The sequence below is a fragment of the Simochromis diagramma genome, unplaced genomic scaffold, assembly GCF_900408965.1.
Source record: "Simochromis diagramma unplaced genomic scaffold, fSimDia1.1 OVJJ01000434.1, whole genome shotgun sequence".
NCBI lineage: Eukaryota > Metazoa > Chordata > Actinopteri > Cichliformes > Cichlidae > Simochromis > Simochromis diagramma.
Window position 1 is genome coordinate 632,154 of NW_024387090.1, and position 20,883 is coordinate 653,036.

The 20,883-nt window shown below is 39.0% G+C and overlaps 2 protein-coding genes across 7 annotated transcripts; one reads left to right on the forward strand and one right to left on the reverse strand.

Moving 5' to 3' along the window:
- Nucleotides 1-819: 819 nt before the first annotated feature.
- LOC120742748 (NACHT, LRR and PYD domains-containing protein 3-like) lies at nucleotides 820-15,815 on the reverse strand. 5 transcript variants are annotated; one of them, XM_040046169.1, is made up of 11 exons: nucleotides 15,716-15,815; nucleotides 15,469-15,533; nucleotides 13,403-13,580; nucleotides 12,005-12,090; nucleotides 8,576-10,352; nucleotides 7,802-7,975; nucleotides 6,297-6,464; nucleotides 5,525-5,698; nucleotides 4,315-4,485; nucleotides 2,721-2,793; nucleotides 820-2,296 (listed from the first exon to the last, which is right to left on the reverse strand). In XM_040046169.1, the coding sequence occupies exons 2-11, from the start codon at nucleotides 15,488-15,490 to the stop codon at nucleotides 2,210-2,212; spliced, it is 2,910 nt and encodes a 969-aa protein (XP_039902103.1). In that variant the 5' UTR covers nucleotides 15,491-15,533; nucleotides 15,716-15,815; the 3' UTR covers nucleotides 820-2,209. The 5 variants fall into 5 exon arrangements, with proteins under 5 accessions (XP_039902103.1, XP_039902106.1, XP_039902104.1 ...); XM_040046172.1 differs by lacking the exon at nucleotides 15,716-15,815 and adding an exon at nucleotides 14,030-14,092 and having other exon boundaries at nucleotides 15,469-15,696; XM_040046170.1 differs by lacking the exon at nucleotides 15,716-15,815 and having other exon boundaries at nucleotides 8,576-10,349; nucleotides 15,469-15,696.
- A 1,406-nt stretch (nucleotides 15,816-17,221) lies between these two features.
- LOC120742765 (CD276 antigen-like) lies at nucleotides 17,222-20,507 on the forward strand. Of its 2 annotated transcripts, none has more exons than XM_040046202.1 (8): nucleotides 17,222-17,348; nucleotides 17,441-17,552; nucleotides 17,689-18,009; nucleotides 18,149-18,412; nucleotides 18,569-18,856; nucleotides 19,000-19,101; nucleotides 19,180-19,228; nucleotides 20,141-20,507. In XM_040046202.1, the coding sequence occupies exons 2-8, from the start codon at nucleotides 17,459-17,461 to the stop codon at nucleotides 20,202-20,204; spliced, it is 1,182 nt and encodes a 393-aa protein (XP_039902136.1). In that variant the 5' UTR covers nucleotides 17,222-17,348; nucleotides 17,441-17,458; the 3' UTR covers nucleotides 20,205-20,507. The 2 variants fall into 2 exon arrangements, with proteins under 2 accessions (XP_039902136.1, XP_039902137.1); XM_040046203.1 differs by lacking the exon at nucleotides 20,141-20,507 and adding an exon at nucleotides 19,528-19,751 and having other exon boundaries at nucleotides 17,223-17,348.
- Nucleotides 20,508-20,883: the final 376 nt, after the last annotated feature.

The following is a 20,883-nucleotide window of genomic DNA, read 5'->3' on the forward strand; positions in this document are numbered from 1 at the left end:
GCCTATGTGGAAAATGCCTCAGTGCCTAGATCTTTTCCAAGGAGGGGGATTCTTCTTTCTCTGCCTTCCTTGAATGTGCAGGGCCTGGGTCTCTGAGACCCTGTCACCTCAGGAGTGCTCATCCACACTCTGCAGTTCTTTCTGACATCTGTCTTTAGAAAAAATACAGCAAATATTCAAACCCAAAGTAAAAACGAGGCGATGTGAGTCACAGATGCGAGAGCTGCCTGCTTCTGTACTCCTGTTCCACCTGCTGTTTTTTTTAAATGAAGCCTCTAAGAAAATGTCTTTCAGTCTGTCAGTTCCTGTGTGCTCACTATAATCAATGCTTCATTTGTCAAGTCCCTTTTATTTTAAATATGCTGCCATGTAAAATAACGTCAACGCTTGACCCTTCTCGTCATAGCTGTGTAGATCTCGAAAAATACCATTTGTTGCTAGAATTTTAGAAGAGGTTGTGGCTAAGCATCTTAAAAAATACTTAATTGTCCTTCTTAGTTCTCCACCTCCTTTTTTGTTTCTCCATCCGTGTTGATGAAACAGCGATACATAGCTGACACGAGTCAGGACAGACCTGTTTGTCTAGATACAGCTGAGATTAACTACGGCACCAGGAAACGTCTTTTCTCAAATCTCTTTTCTTTTTTGGTGTTTTGGTCCCATGAATTGGAGGAAACATGATGGGCGTCAAGACTGGGCTCCAGAGGAGCTTTAATTGGAAAGCTGTGGTGGTGGGTGACTAATTAAGCTAGAGGTCTGAATTTGATCGACATGACAGAAAAGCAGGAAGGAAGTCGTTCCATGAGTCAGAGTCATTCCTTTGAGTCAAATCCACACATTTATTGATCCTTATTATCCATATAAAACATTAAGGTTCATTATTGACAGATAACTAAAGCTACGCTCACACTGCAGGCAAAAGCGCATCAAATCCAACTTTTTGACCCGATGTGACCCATATCCGATCATGGTCTGACAGTTTGAACAGCACAAATCTGATATTTCCAAATCCGACCTGGGTCACTTTCGTATGTGGTACTGAATCAGATACATATCTGAAGACAAACCAGTCCCACCACTCCTGGTTCCGACTCCGTGTCCATATATACCTGTGCATGGAGGTAGCAGCCACTGCTGCAAACAAGGCCATTGTTAAAGCATAGGCTCTCTTTTTTCTCAGTGTCCTTTCTGTAATTAATTTATCAAAATTCTGTCGGTTGAGACTGTGCAGAAATTGATAGACTGCTGCAACAACCTACTGGCTCTGTAGCCGCCATTTTTACTTCTGCAAACAGAGCGCGTTGTGTGTGACATCTTCTTTTGCACACGCGGGCCGGTTTGAGGGCCGTGAACTGTTCACACTAGAGCACGTTTGCTGTCACATTGTATTTGAAGTGTGAACAATCAGACAAAAAAAAAAATCAGATTTGATCAAAAAATTGGAATTGAGACCTGCAGTGTGAACGTAGCCTTATTCATCAGCTGAGGAATTTCAAACTTCAGACTGCTGCCAATTGTCTTCACCCAGGGAAGTCACATGACTGTGTAACATCTCTAACAGTAACAACACAACTGATGGATTTAGCATCCATGAAAAAATCTCTACCTCCTGCACTTCATCTGCTGAACCACTGGATACTTTCATTATCTAAATTACTGAAGATATATAGTACACCAAACTCTGGACAGTTTGCAATTTTCTACAATAGTGTTTATATCACATGTTCCCAGTTATTATGTTAGAAAGTATAAAACAAATCTATCTTTTTTTCAATTATTGAACATTTTTTACCTGATCAGTTGCACTATACACATTATGTAGATGAAAAAAACATTTACTCTTTCAAGAAGGATACTTGAAGTCATTGTCACACGATATTATTCAAAACCATGATAAATAACTTAAAATTACATCAATTATACAAAAGATATTGAAATGTATTTAGGAAACTTTTCAAAGAAAATAAAACTGAACCTAGTGTCTGCAAAAAGACACTGTGATGAAAGAACACAAAGGGATGACGATAGATTCTACATGGTGTCTAACAGAGGAGCTCTCAGAGCATTTTTACAGCACTGTCAGCCATCTGCACGTCTGATTTCTGTCACTGCTGGATGAAGCTCTGCTGTCCACTCCACCTCCCTGTAGCCTGGCCCTGTCACAGCATCACCACACACAAGCTGCTGGTGTTTCAACCTCTCTGGACCATCAGGACACGCACACACACCACACACACACTACACACACACTACACACACAACAAAGACAAACAACTGTGTTTATGGGTCCTTCCATCTGCAAAGACAAGAAAGGGCAGAGTAGATAAATGAGTGTTTGCAGAGACTGTCTTCATCATTTTTCAGTGTTAAAGCACATCCAGTATTAAGTATTATTGATATTTCTTGATGCATGCTCAATCATCCAGGTACGTACATCCCAAAAAGTTGATTCTGTTCATCTGAACGTGGTGTTTTCAGTGAGAGAGAATTTGCATTAATGATTAAGGAACTGACCTCGTAGCCCGTTGTTCATTCAGTGGTGCTAGTTTCAGTGATTGTGCAAATGTCCTGTTTATAAGGTTGGGGAAACCTGCAGTCAGCTGAGACTGAAGAAGTCACATGAACGAGTGATGAAATGTTTCTCCCACTAAAAACGCTACATGCAGATGAACAGAATCAAATTTTTGGGTGTTATTAATATTATTAAGGGCAGCACTGACTTGTTTGGACAAGTCTACAGTGGAGCTTAACCGCTGAGAGGCCTGAATGCTTCCTTGCTGCACAAACACTTTACTAAAACAAACAACAGAATTAGAATGAAAACAATGGGATTTGAATGAAAACGATGGAATTTCAATGAAAAGAACAGAATTTGATCAAAAACAAAAGAATTTGCATGAAAACAACAGCATTTGAATGAAAAAAATGAAATTTCAATGAAATGAACGGAATTAGAATGAACAGACCAGAATTTGAATCAAAACAATGGAATTAGAATGAACAGAACAGAATTTGAATCAAAACAATGGAAATAGAATGACAAGAATAGAATTTGAATGAAAACAAAAGAATTTGCATGAAAACAACAGAATTTGAACGAAAACAACGGAATTTGAAAACAAACAACGGAATTTGAATGAAAACAACGGAATTAGAACGTATAGAACAGAGTTTGAATGAAAGCAACAGAATTCTAAAATAAACAATAGAATTTTAATAAAAAAGAGTAGAATTAGAATGAAAACAACAGCATTTCAATGAAAACAACAGCATTTCAATGAAAAGAACGGAATTAGAATGAAATGAATAGAATTTGAATGAAAACAACGGAATTAGAATGAACAGACCAGAATTTGAATCAAAACATTGATTTGGAATGATGAAAAAGATTCACAGGCCGGAGCTGAGGCTTTGTTATTGTGCATGAAAACCTTTGGTGCTGAAGAACTGACTAACAGTATACAGTCAGCTGATGAAGCAATGTGCCTCCTGCCAATGAATGGATTTTCTGTTGTTTCACTAAGACCAAAGGTTGCTGTGTATTGTTGAACTTCTTACCTGTTGCTAAAATATCAGCTTACTAATATACATGGAGGCTACTACTGAACAAATGTCAATGAAAGCACTGACAGTAAGACATATGCAATCTTGATTCCTGGAGGTTATGATCCAGGTCATAATTTTCTGTACTGCATTTACTCCTCCACACCTGGAGCAGTGGTGTTCATTTAGTAAGCAGTTTAATGTAATTTACACGTGAAGGCTGACCACTGGTTCGAGATTAAATGGGTCTGGCTATAAACTGGGACCTGTCAAGACTGACAGATCCTGCCTGCTTCCTGCTTCCAACATATCTCTGTGCGTGTGTTCTTGACTAATTTTCCTGCATCATTTTGGATTTCCATGATAGGCGAGTTGGTTGTTTTCTTTGTAGAATGTTTTGTTTCTGGACAATTTCTTCCTCTAAAAATTCTGTAAAAATATTTAATACACCTGTGTGATTTGATGTTTCTGTGTTCATGTCTACAGGAAATAAAGCTTGTTTCCAGCTGACACCCTTACAAATCCATTTATTCTCTGTAGATGTGAACATTAGTTATCGTCACATCAACTCAAACACATGATCACAAACTTCTGTGTCATTTGATTGGATGTCTGTTGTCTTTCTGTCGAATATTGAAGCCTGCCACTGTTCTCTTCTTATAGCCTCACTGAGTTAAGAAGACTGCAGATGTACAAGAAACACTGGGTCACTGATTTCACACTGTGTTATACTGGGAAAGCAGCCTGGACTGAGTCCAAGCCTCTACTCACTTGAGAACCTCCAGTGTGTGATGTGGGCTGTCCACAAGCTCAGACAGCTGCTTCACATGTGATTCCTGCAGGTTGTTCAATGTCAGGTCCAGCTCTCTCAGATGGGTGTTGGACTGAAGAGCTTTGAACAGATAATCACAGCTGGTCTCTGACAACTTGCAGCCCCATAACCTGAATGAAGATAGAAGATGTAAGTTTATGAGGCAAAATCTGTGGTAAAATCATTTAAGGTTTGATAATTTGTTCAGAAGATTTGAAATGTTCAAGTTTAAAAAATTTAAAATCCAAACAGTTTGAGCCAACAGGATGGAGGTTCAGACAAAAGGTACAAGTGAAAAAAAGAGCTCTCAATAATCTGACTGACGACATGCTGTTTGTTCACTGAAGAAAAAAGAAAAAAATAGGGTCTTGGAGAGTGGGGGTATGAAATTCTGACAAAAATCCTAATTTTTAGATCAAAATTGTGAAAAAAGTATTTACATTACTTCAGTTTTAAAGATTTAGTTTGAAAGAAATGTATATATTTGAGGACACTTTTATACCAGACACATTTTAAAAGCTGGCAATTTTTATATGTGTTATTTTTGTGATGTAACCTGCCAATAAACTCTGATATAATGCATCAAATGGCAACATTTATAGTAATATTGTATATTATCCCTTGTTATTTAAATCGATTAATAATAGTTTTTTTAAACTCAAATCTCCCTGAACCCCACCTAAACTTTGTCTTTGTCTTTCAACACACAAGCAGCAGCATGACCAGAAATGAGAGAAAAACAAGTCTGATTGAAAAACCTTTTGTAGCAACGGACTCTTTGGCCACTATTGACAGACCTGTATAGCTAGCATTACCCAGCATGCCATTCAGCAGTACAATTTGTAAATGTGCAATAATTCCTGTCACAAACTGTTTCTGTTCCACAGATTCCTGTGTGTCATGACCTTTGTACCATGAAAACGAGTTAACTGTAAATGATTAATCAATGTGTTGTATACCAAGAGTTGATAGCAATAATGTTAATCAGGGTGGAGCCCAGATGTGGGCTGTTTGTCTTAAGATAAGTAACACAGTTTTAATGTTTGAAATGTGAACCATTGTTCTGCCACAGTTAAAGTGTTAATTAGGTTAATGTCAGGATGTATGTGTAGGTTAATGCCAGCTTTCACATCATATATATCTAAGTACAACTAAAACATGGTGTCTGACCTGAGAGTCTCCAGTCTGCAATCTGAAGTCTTCAGATAAACACACAGCTGCTTCACTCCTGAATCCTGAAGGTTGTTCCAGCTCAGGTCCAGATGTTTCAAATGGGAGGGGTTGCACTGAAGGGCTGGAAGCAGATGATCACAGCTGATCTCTGACAAACTGCAGCGCTGCAATCTGCATAAGGAATTTTAAAAATGTGTTTATTACTCAGAGTCTGTGCTTGAAAGCATCCAGTGTCATAATATGTCAGGAGCTGAAGAAGGTCAGCACTGAGCTAGGATAGTCCTGGTGAGCGGTTGGCACTAGCTCTCCTGGGGTTTTTTTTGCTTTGCTTTTTCTAGATGTCATGCAGGTCTACCTCTGAAACTGCTGGTCAGTCATTCCTCACTGGTGAAAACATTCTTAGATCACTGTAACTGTGTGTGGCAAATACCTTCATTAAAATAGCTAAATATGTAGCAATGTATTAAATTAGGCACTGATCACAAACTCCAACACTGAAATGAAAGCACTACAAACCCCAGTGAAGGTGTAAAGTACAACTTTAGCGCTGCAGTGGCTCTTTGTGCTTTCTGACACAAATAACTCGTCATCTTAGCTTCATCTAGTTTACTGTCACTGTTCAGCAGTGTCAGTTTGTAAATGTGCCAAAATTCCTGGTACAAACTATGTTCCCAAGATGTTTGTTAATTAACACTATACTATACTTAGACTATAAATACTATACTATCCGGGATTGGGATCTAAGCACAGTTAAAATTTGGTGTCTAACCTCAGAGTCTCCAATAGACAGTGGGGATTCTTCAGAAAACCACAAAAATGCTTCACTCCTGAATTCTCCAAGTTGTTGTAGCTCAGGTTTAGATATTTCAGATGAGAGGGGTTGGAATTCAGAGCTGAAGCCAGAGAGCTGATATCTGACAACCAACAGCTCTCCAACCTGAATAAAGAATGAAAAATGCAGATATCAGTCATCAGTGAGGTTCTCTTCAAGATTAACGCACAGAAGTTTTTATCATGGATTCTAAAATCATTATTACATCAGTCTTCAAAGTACAAAACTGTTAAAGAATGGTGGACACTAAATAAATATTGAAACAGCTGGATCTGACCACGTGACTTTATCTGTCTGCTGAGCAGAAGTCAAAGTACCAACATGACAGAGTTATCTGAATGTGTTTCCTTTATTCTTAAAATAGAAACAGTGGTCAGTTGATCTTTTTTCATTAGTATTTTCTACATGAACACTATTACGGTTTCAGTCCTAATCTCTACACTAGACTGAAGCTCTAAACCTGAAGTGAACTGAAGTGACATTACCTGAGCTCAACGTCTGAGTTCATGAGAGCCTGAAATGGTCTGCTGAAGAATGTGACTGACAACTCTTTATAAAATGTTCTTTACACTCAAACTGGTCAGTAGTTTCTCTTTAAAGATTTAGTGCTGAAAATATTCTCTATCTACAGAACAGATGATTTAGAACTATACTCTTAGACTCTAGGCAGGCACTACTTCACAAACCATGGTAGTCTGTCTGCCTGGTTAGTGAGGTTATATTGGGCTGGTAAAGGCAGCTTTCAGTCTGCTGTCAATGCAGATCTTCTGTTTTTTTATGACTTCTTGTGTTGTTATGTTGCTTTACAACAACATAAGCGATATTTGGTGCTGTAATACTCAAAATGAGTTAAAACAGGATCATTTTTAGAGGAACAGAAACTTTAAAAAAAAACTCTCAGCTTCCCTCTTCTTATAGTCTTTTTAAGAAGCCTCTCTCTTCTCCAGCTGTTTTTAAAAAATCCTCACATACATTCAGAATCCTGCTTTGCTGTTATGTTCCGGACTGTGTCAGGCTGCTGTTTTCTTTAACACATACATCACCAAAGCAGTTGTGTGGGTTGTCAAAATCTCTGTAGCCTGTTTTTATCTGCTATTTATCAGCGTGACTGACACCCCACACAGACCCTAACGCCTCATCACCAATCACCTCATCTTCTCTGACTGACTGAGTTTGACCTGTGGAGGCTGAACAACTGTAAAAATATCTCTCTACCATAACCTGACTTCTGTCAGCTTTTAACTTAACTTTGCTCAAGTCTGTCACGTCTGTTTAGAGCCAAAAGTAAAAATTATCGTTCAGCCATTTGGAAAAGCAAACATTTCTGAAATCAATAACACGTCTATATATTTTTGTTCATACAAATTGTGAACCTTTATTAACCAAGAGTGTAAAACTTAGATCTTTGATTAAACAACAACAGCTCCAGTCAGCAAACTCACCTCAGAGTCTCTAGTCGACAGTCTGGACTAGACAGTCCAGCAGACAAAATATTTAGTCCTGAATCGTGCAACTTGTTTCCAGTCATGTCCAACTCCACCAGATTGGAGTTGTCGGATTTGAGAGCTGAGGCCACAACTTCACAGTGAGTCTCTGAGAGATGACAAGCTTTTAGTCTGTGACAAGAGAAAACATCAAATATGTTATTATAAAAGCAGGAATTTTGCATTGTAAACACAGACTTAGTGAATAGGAAGACAAAACAAAGGGATTTCATATTTAATATACAGATAAAAACAAAATTGTGTTACATTTAAACCATGATCATGTCCACATTTTGTCAGTGAAATCTGATCCTCGTCAATGGTAAATGGATTCATTCTTATATAGGACCTTGCTACTCTACTTGAGTAAAAGTTTTTCTACTCAAAGTGTTTTATAGAACCTGCCTCATTCACCTTTTCTATAACAATGTTTTAGATTATAAACTAAAGAAGAGAAACATTTGGACTGTTTCCTGTTTTTAATTTGGCTCCAGAAGATTTTGAATAAAGTCAGTTTAATGGAAAGATTCACCTGTAAATGGTAAATGGCCTGTATTTGTATAGCGCTTTACTAGTCCCTAAGGACCCCAAAGCGCTTTACACATCCAGTCATCCACCCATTCACACACACATTCACACACTGGTGATGGCAAGCTACATTGTAGCCACAGCCACCCTGGGAACTACTGATCTAATCTGATTAATTGTGTTAATGATCACAACAGGACTCACAGAGCCTTTCTGCAGTTGCTCACAGCTGGAATCAGTCTGTGTCGTCCTTCATCTGATGTGTTGAACTTCTGCAGGTCCAACTCATCCAGAACCTCCTCCGACATCTGCAGCATGTAGGCCAGAGCTGAGCAGTGGATCTCACAGAGTTTTGTCTCTGATTTCAGGAATTCTTGGATCTCCTGAAACACTGAGCTGTCATTCATCTCAATCAGACAATGAAAGATATTGATGCTTCTGTCAGGAGAAATTTGAGAACGTCTCATCTCTTTTAGGTTGTTGATGATTTTCTGGATAACTTCTGGGTTGTTCTCTGTCTGACTCAGCAGACCTACTAAGAGTCTTTGGCTGGACTCTAGTGTGAGGCCATGCAGGAAGCGAACAAACAGGTCCAGAGCGCCATTTTTACATTGGAGGGACTTTTCCATGACTTTGCTCAGAAAAATGTCCAGAGATGTCTCGTTATATTCTTCCCCCAGGACTTCTTTTAGTACCTCTGTTTTCCTGTTGGTGTAACAGTGAAACGTGTAAACAGCAGCCAGAAACTCCTGAATGCTCAGATGAACAAAGGAGTAGACTGGTTTTTGGGAAATCACACACTGTCTTTTAAAGATTTCAGTAAAAACCCCTGAATTAACTGAGGCCTCTGTGACATCCAGACCACACTCTTCCAGGTCTTCTTGGTAGAATATGATGTTTCTTTTTTTCAGATTTTCAAACGCCAGCTTCCCCAACTTCAGAAGAACTTCCCTGTCAGCATCCGTCAGCTCCTGTGCACTTGTTTCATGTTCTTTTTGGTACTTGTGCTTATTCCTCTTTGTCTGAACCAGTAGGAAGTACGAGTACATGTCAGTCAGGGTCTTTGGTAGCTCGCTTCTTTGGTCTGTATTCAATATGTACTCAAGGATTGTGGCAGTGATCCAGCAGAAGACTGGGATTTTACACATGACATTGAGGTTTTTGGATTTCTTAATGTGGGAGATAACTCTGGACAGCTCTTTCTCACTAAATCTCATCCTGAAGTACTCCTCCTTCTGAGCGTCAGTGAAGCCTTGCACTTCTGTTACCCTGTCAACACATTTAGGAGGTATCTGATTGGCTGCTGCAGGTCGGGTAGTTATCCAGATGAGAGCCGAGGGAAGCAGATTCCCTTCTATGAGGTTTGTTACTAACTCATTGACTGATGATGTCTGAGTAATGTCAGAAACAACCTTCCTGTTAGTGAACTCCAGTGAAAGTTGACTTTCATCCAGGCCATCAAAGATGAACAAAAGTTTGAAAAGAGTCAGTTTCTCTGTGGTGATTTTCTGCAATGTTGGATAGAAAACATGGAGCAGCTCCAGAAGACTGTACGGCTCATCTTTAACGAGATTCAACTCCCTGAATGAAAGCAGAATCACTATGTTGATGTCTTGGTTTTCCAAGCCCTCTGACCAGTCCACAATAAATTTCTGCACTGAGAAGGTTTTTCCAATGCCAGCGATTCCGTTCATCAGAACCACTCTGATGGGTGTCTTCAGGTGAGGCAAAACTTCAAAGAGTTTGTGACACGTGATTGTTGGGGCATGGACGGTATCTGTTTGTGAAGTTGTCTCCAGCTGCCTCACTTCATGTTGAGTATGAACCTCTTCACTCTCTTTGTCTGTGATGTAAAGCTCAGTGTAGATCGTGTTGAGGAGGGTTCCACTTCTTGAGTCACCAAATCCTTCAGTGACACGTTCATATTGTCTCTTTAGATGTATTTTATGTTCATTTAAAATCTCCTGCAGACCAACATCTGCTGTTAAAAAAGAGCAAATATAACAAAAAAGAAAACAGTTATGCTTTTATTACATCTAACCATAACATTATTTAAATGGTTTGCAATAAGATTTTTTGAGATTTTTTGATTTTTTTTTTTGATATTTTTAAGAACACATTAGATAATTTTTTTTCTCTCAGACCCTCGAGATGTGTTCATGTGTTTATGTGGAGAACAATTTAATAAGAAACTAGAAAAATTTGCATTTCCTGCGAAAATGCTGTGTGGATGCCTTAACGCTGAAACTATCTGCTGAAAAAAGCTGAAAAAGTTGAAAAGTTGCAAAAAGTTGTATGGCGGTGAAGAAACTGAAAAATCTGCTGAAAACAGGTGAAGAAGCAGAAATTTTTGGCTGAAAAGTGGTGAAAAGCAAAAAATTCAACTGAAAAGGGGAAATGAGGCTGAAATTTGTACTGAAAAGAGATGAAAAGAAATTTCGCTGTGAGCAGGGTTCAATGTGGAACAGAAAACCAGAGCTTGCTTCTTCAAGCAGGAACAAACTTAAAGTTTTACTAAACCTGCTTTCTAGAACATGCTCAGCTTTTCTTGGCAGAAGTGTGTTTTGTTTTTATTTTTGTTTTGTTTTTGTTTTGTTTTCTGTTTTTGTTCAGCAAGTGAATCTGCTGAGCAATTCGTGTGAAAATTAGGGAAGCGCAATTACAGAAAAACCTGCTGTGGGCTGTTGGTCAAAGTCTGAGGCTCTTGTTTAGGATGATTTAGGATGTTTGTTTCTGATACACAATGTTCTTTTGTCTCCATTTTTATTATTTCACATGTCTGAGCTCACTGTGAACCTTCATCAGATCATCTTTTCTATTAACTGTAATGTTTGGCCTGCAAAGTGTCTTATTCTTGTTACTTTGTTGGCAGTTGCCAAACAATGAAATTGTGCATTACCACCAACAACTGTTATGCAATGTGGACTGAAATGTCGCTGATAAAAAATATTGCAAATGTTTATGGGAAATGAAGTCCTTATCTAAGCACTTTCATCAAGTCATATGACAGCTGACAGAGAAAGCAGAATAGAACCTCTCTGTTGAGAAAAACTCAGTTTTGTGGATTTATTATTATACATATGAAGAGAGAACTGGTGGTTATACTTTCAGATAATCCTCATATAATGTGGCTAATTCAAAAAATTAAGCACTTCAGTTTAGGAGAGGGGATTAGAGATGTGCCGTACTCAGAATACAGCTATCCACCATCAATGAATTTTGTAGTGCTTTCTTTCTAAAGATAGACACAAGTATTCCAGTGTGTGCCAAAATGTTACACACATTGTAATCCTGCATTTTTTTGATTAGGGCAGTCTGTATCTGTAAAACTGATGGTCAAAGAACATCACACTCTGTCAAAACTTTTAATTTTTCAGTATGTAAGTGGGCAGCTCCAGTTTGTTTTTAATTATTTTTAATCAACTTGCCAATAAAAGCCTGTGTGTCTTTATTACACAATAACACTTATTAAAGATCGACAGTTCCACCTGGAGTACTCAGTTCACTCCCCTCCCCTATGCCACATTAAGTACCGAGGATGTATTACATAACTCTGACTGTAACAGTTTTTCTCAGAAATGAGTCCATGAATAAGCGGATGCTTAATCCTACTTTGTAGACAGCTGCTCTTACTGGATATCTGCAGTTGTGCTTCAGTCCTGGATTTTTCTGGTCCACGGCTGGTAGACACTGGATCCTCTGAGATCGCCTTCCTCTCTCTGTGAACACATTTTTTAATCGTTAAAGTCAATTGTTGTTTATCAGTTTTAAAAATGGATCAAAATTTGACAACTGTGCAGACGGTCTTATGGCCAAAAGAGGAACGAGAAAAGGGAAATACTTTTTAAGATGAAGAAAACTAGAGCTTGAATCATCAATGTGATGTTTGCTTTTGATTTCATCAACAGTAATAAAGTGTTTTCCCTGTCAGCCTGTCTTACCTAACACTGATCTGTGTCCAGTTTTCAACAACTACAACCTCAGCCAGGTGTAGTGATTGTGAGTGCAAGAAAATAATTATTATAATAGAATGTGTTAAATTTGCTTAGATGAGAGGGTCCAGCAGATCAGAGGAATAGGGAAGGATTTGTCTGTGTGTTTTAGTTTGGCTTAGTTGTAGACCTGAGAGTGTGTAATTGTGTAGAGGGAAAGGAATTTATGGACACTGGGAGTCTGCTGTCATAAAAGGAGACAGGAAGCTACAGTTGGGGGTTGCTGATGCTTGTACCTTTAATAAAAGCTCATAATTGTCATAACTTAGAAGTAGGTTTGCAGGAGACTCTCCACATGCTTAGCTGTAGAAGTAAGACAACAAGAGGCCACTGGCCCAGTGGATGCAGAGTGGGGGTCTCAGTGCTTGTAATCTGTTAACTTTTTTTGTAGAGGAATTTGGTTTAGCTTCCATGAGGGGAGATTACTTTTATGACCGGCAGGAAGTCACATACACAGAGACACACACACACACGCACACAGTGTTTTAACTGTTACACTCACATACCCACACGCACACTCACTCACGTGCACTCACATAAACACACAGGTACGCACACACACAGGCACTCACGTGCTCGCACGTACACACACAAACACAGAGTTTGCATCGTCTTTCACTAGCGTAAAGAGCAGTAGGGAAGACGATATACTTCAACTAACAGCTGAATTTCATTTGATTAAGCTGACTGTGAATATTTTATCTGTTTGGAAACAAAGTTGTGGGGAGTTGCTTCGTTGTATACTAGCAGCATTAGTTCTCTTAATGCTTCCTTTGTCTTTCACTCAGTATTTTGTATGTGAGGATCATTTATTTTACTCACACTTGTTTATGTAGTGATGTTGCTGACATAAACATTTACATTTAACATAAAATATATTATAATCTTGTGCTGAAACCGTTTTAATTTGAAAATAAAAATGACCTCAGTAAGAACTGGACTAATAGGGTGTACTGTTCACATAAAGGTCAAATTTAAATGGACTCGTGGTTACACACTGAGGGAGGATGAGAAAATCTTAGTAGAAACTGAGTCTTACGTTGTGTCTGAGGGTCCAGGTTCATCCCTGAAGTTTATAGCATCAACTTTGGAGCTGTCACTTCTCATAGAAGGACAGCTGGATCCTGCAGACTCTGCTCCACTCTTTTCTTCAGACTCTGCTCCACTCTTTTCTTCCTCAACACAAATGCTCATCTTGTGAACTTCTGAAAGTGAGTCTGAGAGGTAAACCAGAAACAGTGAGTTCACATTAGCAGAGGTTATTAAGTTATGGTCAGATTTCTCCACTGAGCCAATTTCAGAATTGTCATGTAAACTAAAAACCAGATGATCATGATACACAGGGAATAGAGAGAAACTAGTTTGTGCAGGCACTAGTTTGTGGATGCTGCTATGTTAACCTGCCGTGTTGAATACATTGGCTGAGATGGGCAGTATCATTACCTCAATCACATTTTATGAATGTACCTAGAGACCAGCCATACAGGTACTATGCCCAAGTCAGAGAAGAAGAAACCTGTAGGTGTTCAGACCATAGAGGAAAACCTTCAGACTCAAGATATGAATCATACCGATGTTGTATCATCTGAGAACGGGCTCCATTTACCAAAGACAAGAAAACATGGGACAAAAAAAGAGACGACTGACAGTATACTGATATACTGACCAACAAATTGTCATCCTCTTCCTCCTCACCTCAATCTTTATCTTCTGAAGTGAAGTCGGGGCTCTAATACACAAAAATGTGCATAAACATGTATGTTTATGGTGTTGCAAATACTACAACCCGGACAACAAACCAGCTTAAAAATAACAGCTGGTTAAGCGAACATTATGCCAGCAATTTTTAGTCTGAGTGTCCTAAAAATCATTTTTTCACTCTCATAAACTTCTTTGTCCAGTTTCACATCGCATGACAGTTTTTTGCTAATTGAAAAACAAGGTTAAGACATTTAATTTGAATTGGTTAAAAAGCAGAAGGATAAACCAGACTTAGCAAAGAACCACTTTTTTAAAGTGTATCTGGGGGACTTTGTTACTGGCAGCCTGCCACACTATCACAAAAACTTAAATTATTCCAATTTTATTAACTGAACCTAAATCTTAAACCTGAATTTTGCATATCTTAACATAGTGTCCAGTGTACCCATGAAAAGAAATGTGGAAACTGCACAAATGGAGAACAAAAAAAGGAAACTATTGAAGATGAAGAGTATCTGAAAGTGATGCTGTAGCAAATCCCTGTCACCACAAGGTCCCAACACAAACAGTCAGACATGATCAGATTGACGTGTTTTTCTTTTGTTTTCACTCTTTTTTCAAATTGAGTCTGATCTAGGGTCAGGGACCAGCCACTGCAGGCTTCATGATGCCATGGACTGGCCTTTCCAGAGCCCAGACCTCAACATTACTGAAGCAGAGTGAGATCACTTTGATGGACAAACTGCAAAGAAGAGCTTGGAAGTTGAAAACTATTCCTGGCAATAATTTAAAGAAATTACAAGAAAGCTTGTCTAAGCGATTTCACGCTATGTTGAAGGATAAACGTGGCCGTGCCAAGTAGTTCTAAGGAGCTGTTTGTTTAACAGTCTTTTGTTTGTAAGTCCAAACATATCAACAGGCCTGAAATTAAAATCTTACTGTTAAAGAACATTTGCATGGTCTGTGTCACAATCCTAAATGTTCTTCCTACGTGTGGAAAAGAATCAACAATTTGTCCTTACAGTCAGCACACTGTGTATATAGTTTATACCTGTTGAACCAGTTCCACAGCACAAGCAGATAACACACACTCGCTCAGTTTGTGTTATCAGTCCATACAGTGAGCGTTATTTAGCAGAGCTCAGCCCCTGTGGCCCATATCTGCCAACAACAGATCAGATGGCCTCTCTCTCTCTCTCTCTCTCTCTCTCTCTCCCTCTCTCTCTCTCTCTCTCTGTACGCACTTTTATTGAATCTTATTTTTAAGAGCCCACAAAGAGCTAAACTGACTGCAAAGCATTTAAACATAGTCTTTTTATGTTTTTTAATTATTTAATTATTTAGAGATGGGATGTTAGCAGATGTTGTCATAATAATGGGAAGTAAAGAAGTACAAATACTTACTGTATTTTAGTAGAGTTGTCATGAATTACTGGCTGTGTGACCCAAATGAAGGCTGATGAGACGCGCTGACAACATAAAGTGAAAATGCACCTTCACTGAGTGGGTAGATAGTCCAACAAGCAAAATTAAAAACACATTTTGGAGAAAAATCAATACTAGTACCACTAATTACTACTAGTAGTAGCAGTACTCCTATACTACTATTAATAATAGTAACAATAGTCAGGATCCTACTGTGGTTGCTGACCTGCGTCAGTTTATCCTTATGCTTTCTCTTTCTCTCTCTGTGGGGGTGTGTTTGCTGTGAGTGAACATTAAACCACGCCTGCGTCCTCTGCTGACGTCCAACAACACAAAAACAAATATTTCCTCAGGCACTCCCTTTAGCAAGAGACTTATACTTTTTTCAGAATCTACTTAATAATATATAAAATGCATTTTACAGTCATTATTTTTCTATCATACCCTTCATTAATTTATTTAAAAAAATGAATTCAGCTTTTTTTTTTTCTTTTTCTTTTTTTTCCTGCCCGCCCCGTTTGGTTCTTTTGCCATCAGAATTATTGTCTAAAGGCGAAGAAAGATGCCCAATGGATTTACTTTACCAAATAGACCATCACAGCCTTGCCGTAATGGTCTATTTGATTCACCTTTTATTGTTTTGGGTTTTTTTTATTTTCACTCGCTAAATACGGGACAGACTTGACTGGGGAAAAGAAAGGGGAGAAAGAAAGAGGGAAAGAAAAACAGTGGGAAAGAGGGACGGGGATAAAGGGCAAAAAACAAAAACCAACAAAATAAGCAGACAAAAAATACATCTATCAATCACCTGGATCACCTGTTGAGAAAGAAAAAAGAGAGAACAAGCAGAAGTAGAAAAAAGAGGACCATAATAAACAACATCACGATGATCTATGGGAATGTAACAGTAAATACTAAATATTAAACATTATTGTGCAGCACGTAAGATCGACAGCACACAGTGTACTTTGAGGAGCCAAAAAGGGTGTAGTTTGTGTGTGTGAGCACCCGTGTGTACACCTGTGAGCATGGATGCGCTTGTATTTAAAAGATTCCTTCATGTAATGATCTGCTAGAGGGTGTGGGGGGGCCACAGCCCCGTCCTCCAGGGCATGAAGCAGGTATGGAGGAGGTCAAAACTCCAGACATCCAGAGGCCCCCAGAACACAAGAGAGCAAGGAAGACCAACAGAGGGGCAGCCGCGCCACTGTCCCAGAAAGAGCTGAGGAGAGTCCCAGATGAGGGCTCACTCAGCAGCCGTGGAGCAGAAGCCAGGGGGGGTTGCAGAAAATTAATTCATCTTAAACAGTGTTAAGAGTGTATTTAAAAGAACCTTTGTTGTTGTAACATTTTGAAGCTAGCAAAGTATAAAGCCAGTACCATATATGAACTGGTTAGCCAGTTTTTATGGAGGTTTCAATAATTGGTCAATTTCAACTAAATATCAGAAACTGAGAAAACTGAGAACATTTTTCTCAGACTTTCTTGTTTGTCAACAGTGTGGACCACAGGCCAGCTCCACTGGGGTTTGTTGAAATGTACCATGTTGTCCTTAAAGAGTGAGAAATCTAATCAGGAGGTCAGAACTGTGTTATCAGTCCATACAGTGAGCGTTATTTAGCAGAGCTCAGCCCCTATGGCCCATATCTGCCAACAACAGATCAGATGGCCTCTCTCTCTCTCTCTCTCTCTCTCACTCTCTCTCTCTCCCTCATGTTGCCCTGTTTCCATCTTCTCTCTAATTAAGCCCACATGGCTGATTTGATACCAGGTGCAGGTGTTCACAGGGCTGTTACCTGCCTTTGGACTTCCTTTTGTCTCATGTCTGTTTCAGCAGGTTCCATCATGAAGTTGTGCAGGTAAATTGGATACTTTTGGTAACATTAATCATAAAAGCCTGTTCCCCTCAGTGAAAGCTACATTTCTAAAATACAAACAAATCTCTCTGCAGTCCAGTGCTCCATGTGAAATGACATGTTACAGGATCAGAATTACCAGGATTGGCAGTACCATGTGTCTGGTGATTGTCATGTTTCTGTGGATTCTGACCATTTCCAGAGGAGGTGAGTGAAGCATTCACTAGCACCAGCTGAGTCAGACTGAGAAATGGCTCACTTTAATATTTCCCTTCATGTTACTGCAAAATATTTTATGTGCAAAACTTCATCAGTCATTAACAGTCTTTATCTGATGTTTCAGATACTGAAGTTTCCTGTGTTTTCATGACAACGTGCATCTTACCGTGCACTTTCCAGGGAAACACTAGAGGAGTATACATCCACTGGATGCACTTGTCAGAGGGACACCCTCTTGTATACTTGTACTATGGCAACAAAGACCAGCTCAGAACCCAGGACCAACAATTCAGAAGCAGGACGTTGCTGTTCCAGGACCAGCTCTCCAAAGGAAACGCCTCACTCCAGCTGACAGGGGTGCAGGTTCAGGACGAGGGCAGATACAGCTGCTACATCAGCACCATTAATACAGAAAAGGATTCATTTATCAACCTTAAAGTGCACAGTATGACAAATCTGAGGTTTTGGGGGGTTTTCTTTTCTTTTAAGTGCTCGATATTTCAAAAGATTTATACCAACCTCTAATATATGTAGCAGTTGTAGTGTTACGTTGAAAAGCCACAGGTTTACTCTGTATTTTTCAGCCCCAGTCAAAGTCAGCATTCAGCATGCAGGAAACAGGATCACCTGCAGCTCAGAGGGCCTCTACCCTAAACCTGAGCTCACCTGGTCAACCAGACCTCCATCCAAGGTGACCTTCAAGAATACAACAACAGTCGAGCAGACCAAGCAGCAGCTCTACAACATCAACGGTTCTTTGATAGCTTCACTCAATGAAAGTGATCGAGTCTACAGCTGCACTGTGAGCACTCAGAGAAACCGGAGGAGAGCCAGTCTGAGGCAGCTACGTGAGTATGACCTCACATATGAGCTAGGAAATGAGGTTGAAAGCTGCTTATTGTTGAATACTGAAACACGTGCATTAGATTTACACAGAAGCACTTCATGTGTAGGCTGTTCATCTATACCTGGCATATGCTCAACCTTCTTCTGTGTTGTTTCAGCTTCAGTTACTGGCAGCTTCACTGAAACCACAATCCCCTGCCCCAGCTTTAACACTTCTCCAACAAGCCTCATTTGGAGATTCCTTAATCGTGCAATTTTGGAAAAGACTGGGTCTGGTTCCAACTACACAGTCTCAAAGGAGTGGAAGCAGCATGTGAAGGCTGTATCAGAGTTGGGAAGCCTCACATTACTGGGCTTATCTTCAGAGAAGGAGGGAATATACACATGTGAGATTAGTAATGTTGAGGAGATGCTGATTAATTACACCATTATTCGAATAAGTCAAGGTAAAGGGATTTATGTTGCATCCTTCTAATCCACAAAAGCAAGAATCATTCAAAACTTATAAAATCTTTTTGACGTACAAACAAAATAAACATATTAAGGCATCCAGGAGAAATTTAAAAATTAGATTCTTTTCCTGTTTCAGGAAATACACACATGACTATTATAGCAATTACTGCAGGGGTGGTAGTACTCGTATGCATCCTATCGTCAGTCTGCCTGGTGCTGTACTGCAAAAGGAAAAGAGGTAAAAGTACATTCTGCCTGTACTACTGAAATAATTTGTATATTTGTATCAATCTTATGGATCCAAAACATGTCTCAGGTCAGCAAGAAAACAGCATGACAGCGTCAGAGAGTGGTGAACCCAACATGTAAGTAAATATTGTGAATAAAAATGCACACTGTGCTATTAGTTATCATATTGGAGAACATTTTTATCATGGAGTTAGGACCAGTTTTCTCACACATGAATCTAAATATTCCCTAGAGCCAGTTTAGTCAAATAAGAATTCCCTACTTGAGATCTTACTTTGATGAATTCAGCTTAGCCAAAATAATTTCAGTAAAAAGTTCCAGAATAAGAGTTCAAAAACTCCTTCAGTCTGACAAATGGAAATTCAAACAATAAAGATGAATTCTAATTGTTGTAATGCTTTTACCTCAATTTCAGTTAACAGAGAAGTTGAACTTCATGGATTTAAAGAAGCAAAGTCTCCTGTGAGCTGTTAATAGACTAAACTTCCCTGTGATTCATCCAACTAAAGATTGCATAACTTAACTGAATTTTAAGAAATGTTTGATATGTAAGAGTAAACCACAGCAAGATGAAGAAAAAATGATCTTCTGCAGTGGGAAGCCAACTGTCAGCCAGGCAGTTTGTTTTATGCAGTAAAATAATGTGAAAGGAAGCTATTCGGCTTCACATTTGATTGATGGAACTGGAAGTGACCTCATCCCAGTTACCACTATGACTGAGATATTTTACATTTTCACCTACAAACTGCATGATTTTAACGACTAGCTGCAGGTTTTATTGTCATAATAAAAATGTGATGGACAATCAGGTTTTTGACATTTTTAAATATTTTTGTATTTAGTTTATTTATCTATTTACATCTGTGTTTGGGTTTCTAAGATAAGAGCATTGCTATCTGCATGCTGGAAAGATTTCTATGGGACTACAAAATTATGACAACAGACTACTACGGGTACCAAAGATTTTGTAACCATCTACATCACCTCAGTCATTAAAAAGGCAATTCTATATGTGCTTAACTTTTCAGCTATGTCCAACATTTGGTCCAGAGTGATCATAAACACAAGCTCTATAAACACCACATCTGCTGAGGCCTACTGATACGGATAAGCCTTGAAGATCAAGATTCAATTCAATTTTATTTTTACAGTGCCAAGAAACAACAGTCGCCTCAAGGTGCTTTTTATTGTTAGGTAGACCCTACAATACACGACAATTATAAGGCTGGACCAAAATTTTTTCTCTCAAAGCAACATGAATGAGGGAAGAGTGAAGCAGGTGACTGACAGGAGGACTGATGGAGCATCTCCAGTGATCTGGGCTCTGTGTTGATGTCCTGTGTTTCCTTCTGTAATCAAACAATAACAAGGGTCTTTGCTCTCCATGTGACACTAATATTTGGATTAAAACTTTATTAACTCGCTGTCTTTACACACAGCTCTTTTCACACCGGTGTGCTGGTCCTCTCCAGTCCCAGCATATACACTATATGGTCAGTGATGACACTTCTGTGACATCATTGACCATGCGGCTCATAGAGGTGCCATTTAACCCCAGTGTAGTTGGCTTCATGGTGTTTCATCTTACATGTGTACTTGACCTGACAGAATTCAGTTCAAATACAAGTGTTAATGGAGCTGATTATCATGGTCCCATAAGAGCACTAAAATCTGAGTATTAAGCTGTACATAAATGAATTTGAATGGAGTGAACTGTTGAGCAAAAGACCTTCCACACTGGTCCCAGCTGAATCGTTCAACTTCAGCGTAC

Excerpts from the sequence above, each read along its gene's own strand:
- LOC120742748 (XM_040046169.1), bottom strand. The coding sequence starts at position 15,490 with ATGACAACTCTACTAAAATACA. Across the intron at positions 10,353-12,004 it reads AGCACAACTGCAGATATCCA|CAGATGTTGGTCTGCAGGAG; the intron begins GTAAGAGCAGCT and ends CTTTTTTAACAG. Across the intron at positions 7,976-8,575 it reads AGCAACTGCAGAAAGGCTCT|ACTAAAAGCTTGTCATCTCT; the intron begins GTGAGTCCTGTT and ends CTCTTGTCACAG.
- LOC120742765 (XM_040046202.1), top strand. The coding sequence starts at position 17,459 with ATGACATGTTACAGGATCAGAATTACCAGGATTGGCAGTACCATGTGT. Across the intron at positions 18,010-18,148 it reads TATCAACCTTAAAGTGCACA|CCCCAGTCAAAGTCAGCATT; the intron begins GTATGACAAATC and ends TGTATTTTTCAG. Across the intron at positions 19,102-19,179 it reads GTACTGCAAAAGGAAAAGAG|GTCAGCAAGAAAACAGCATG; the intron begins GTAAAAGTACAT and ends AACATGTCTCAG.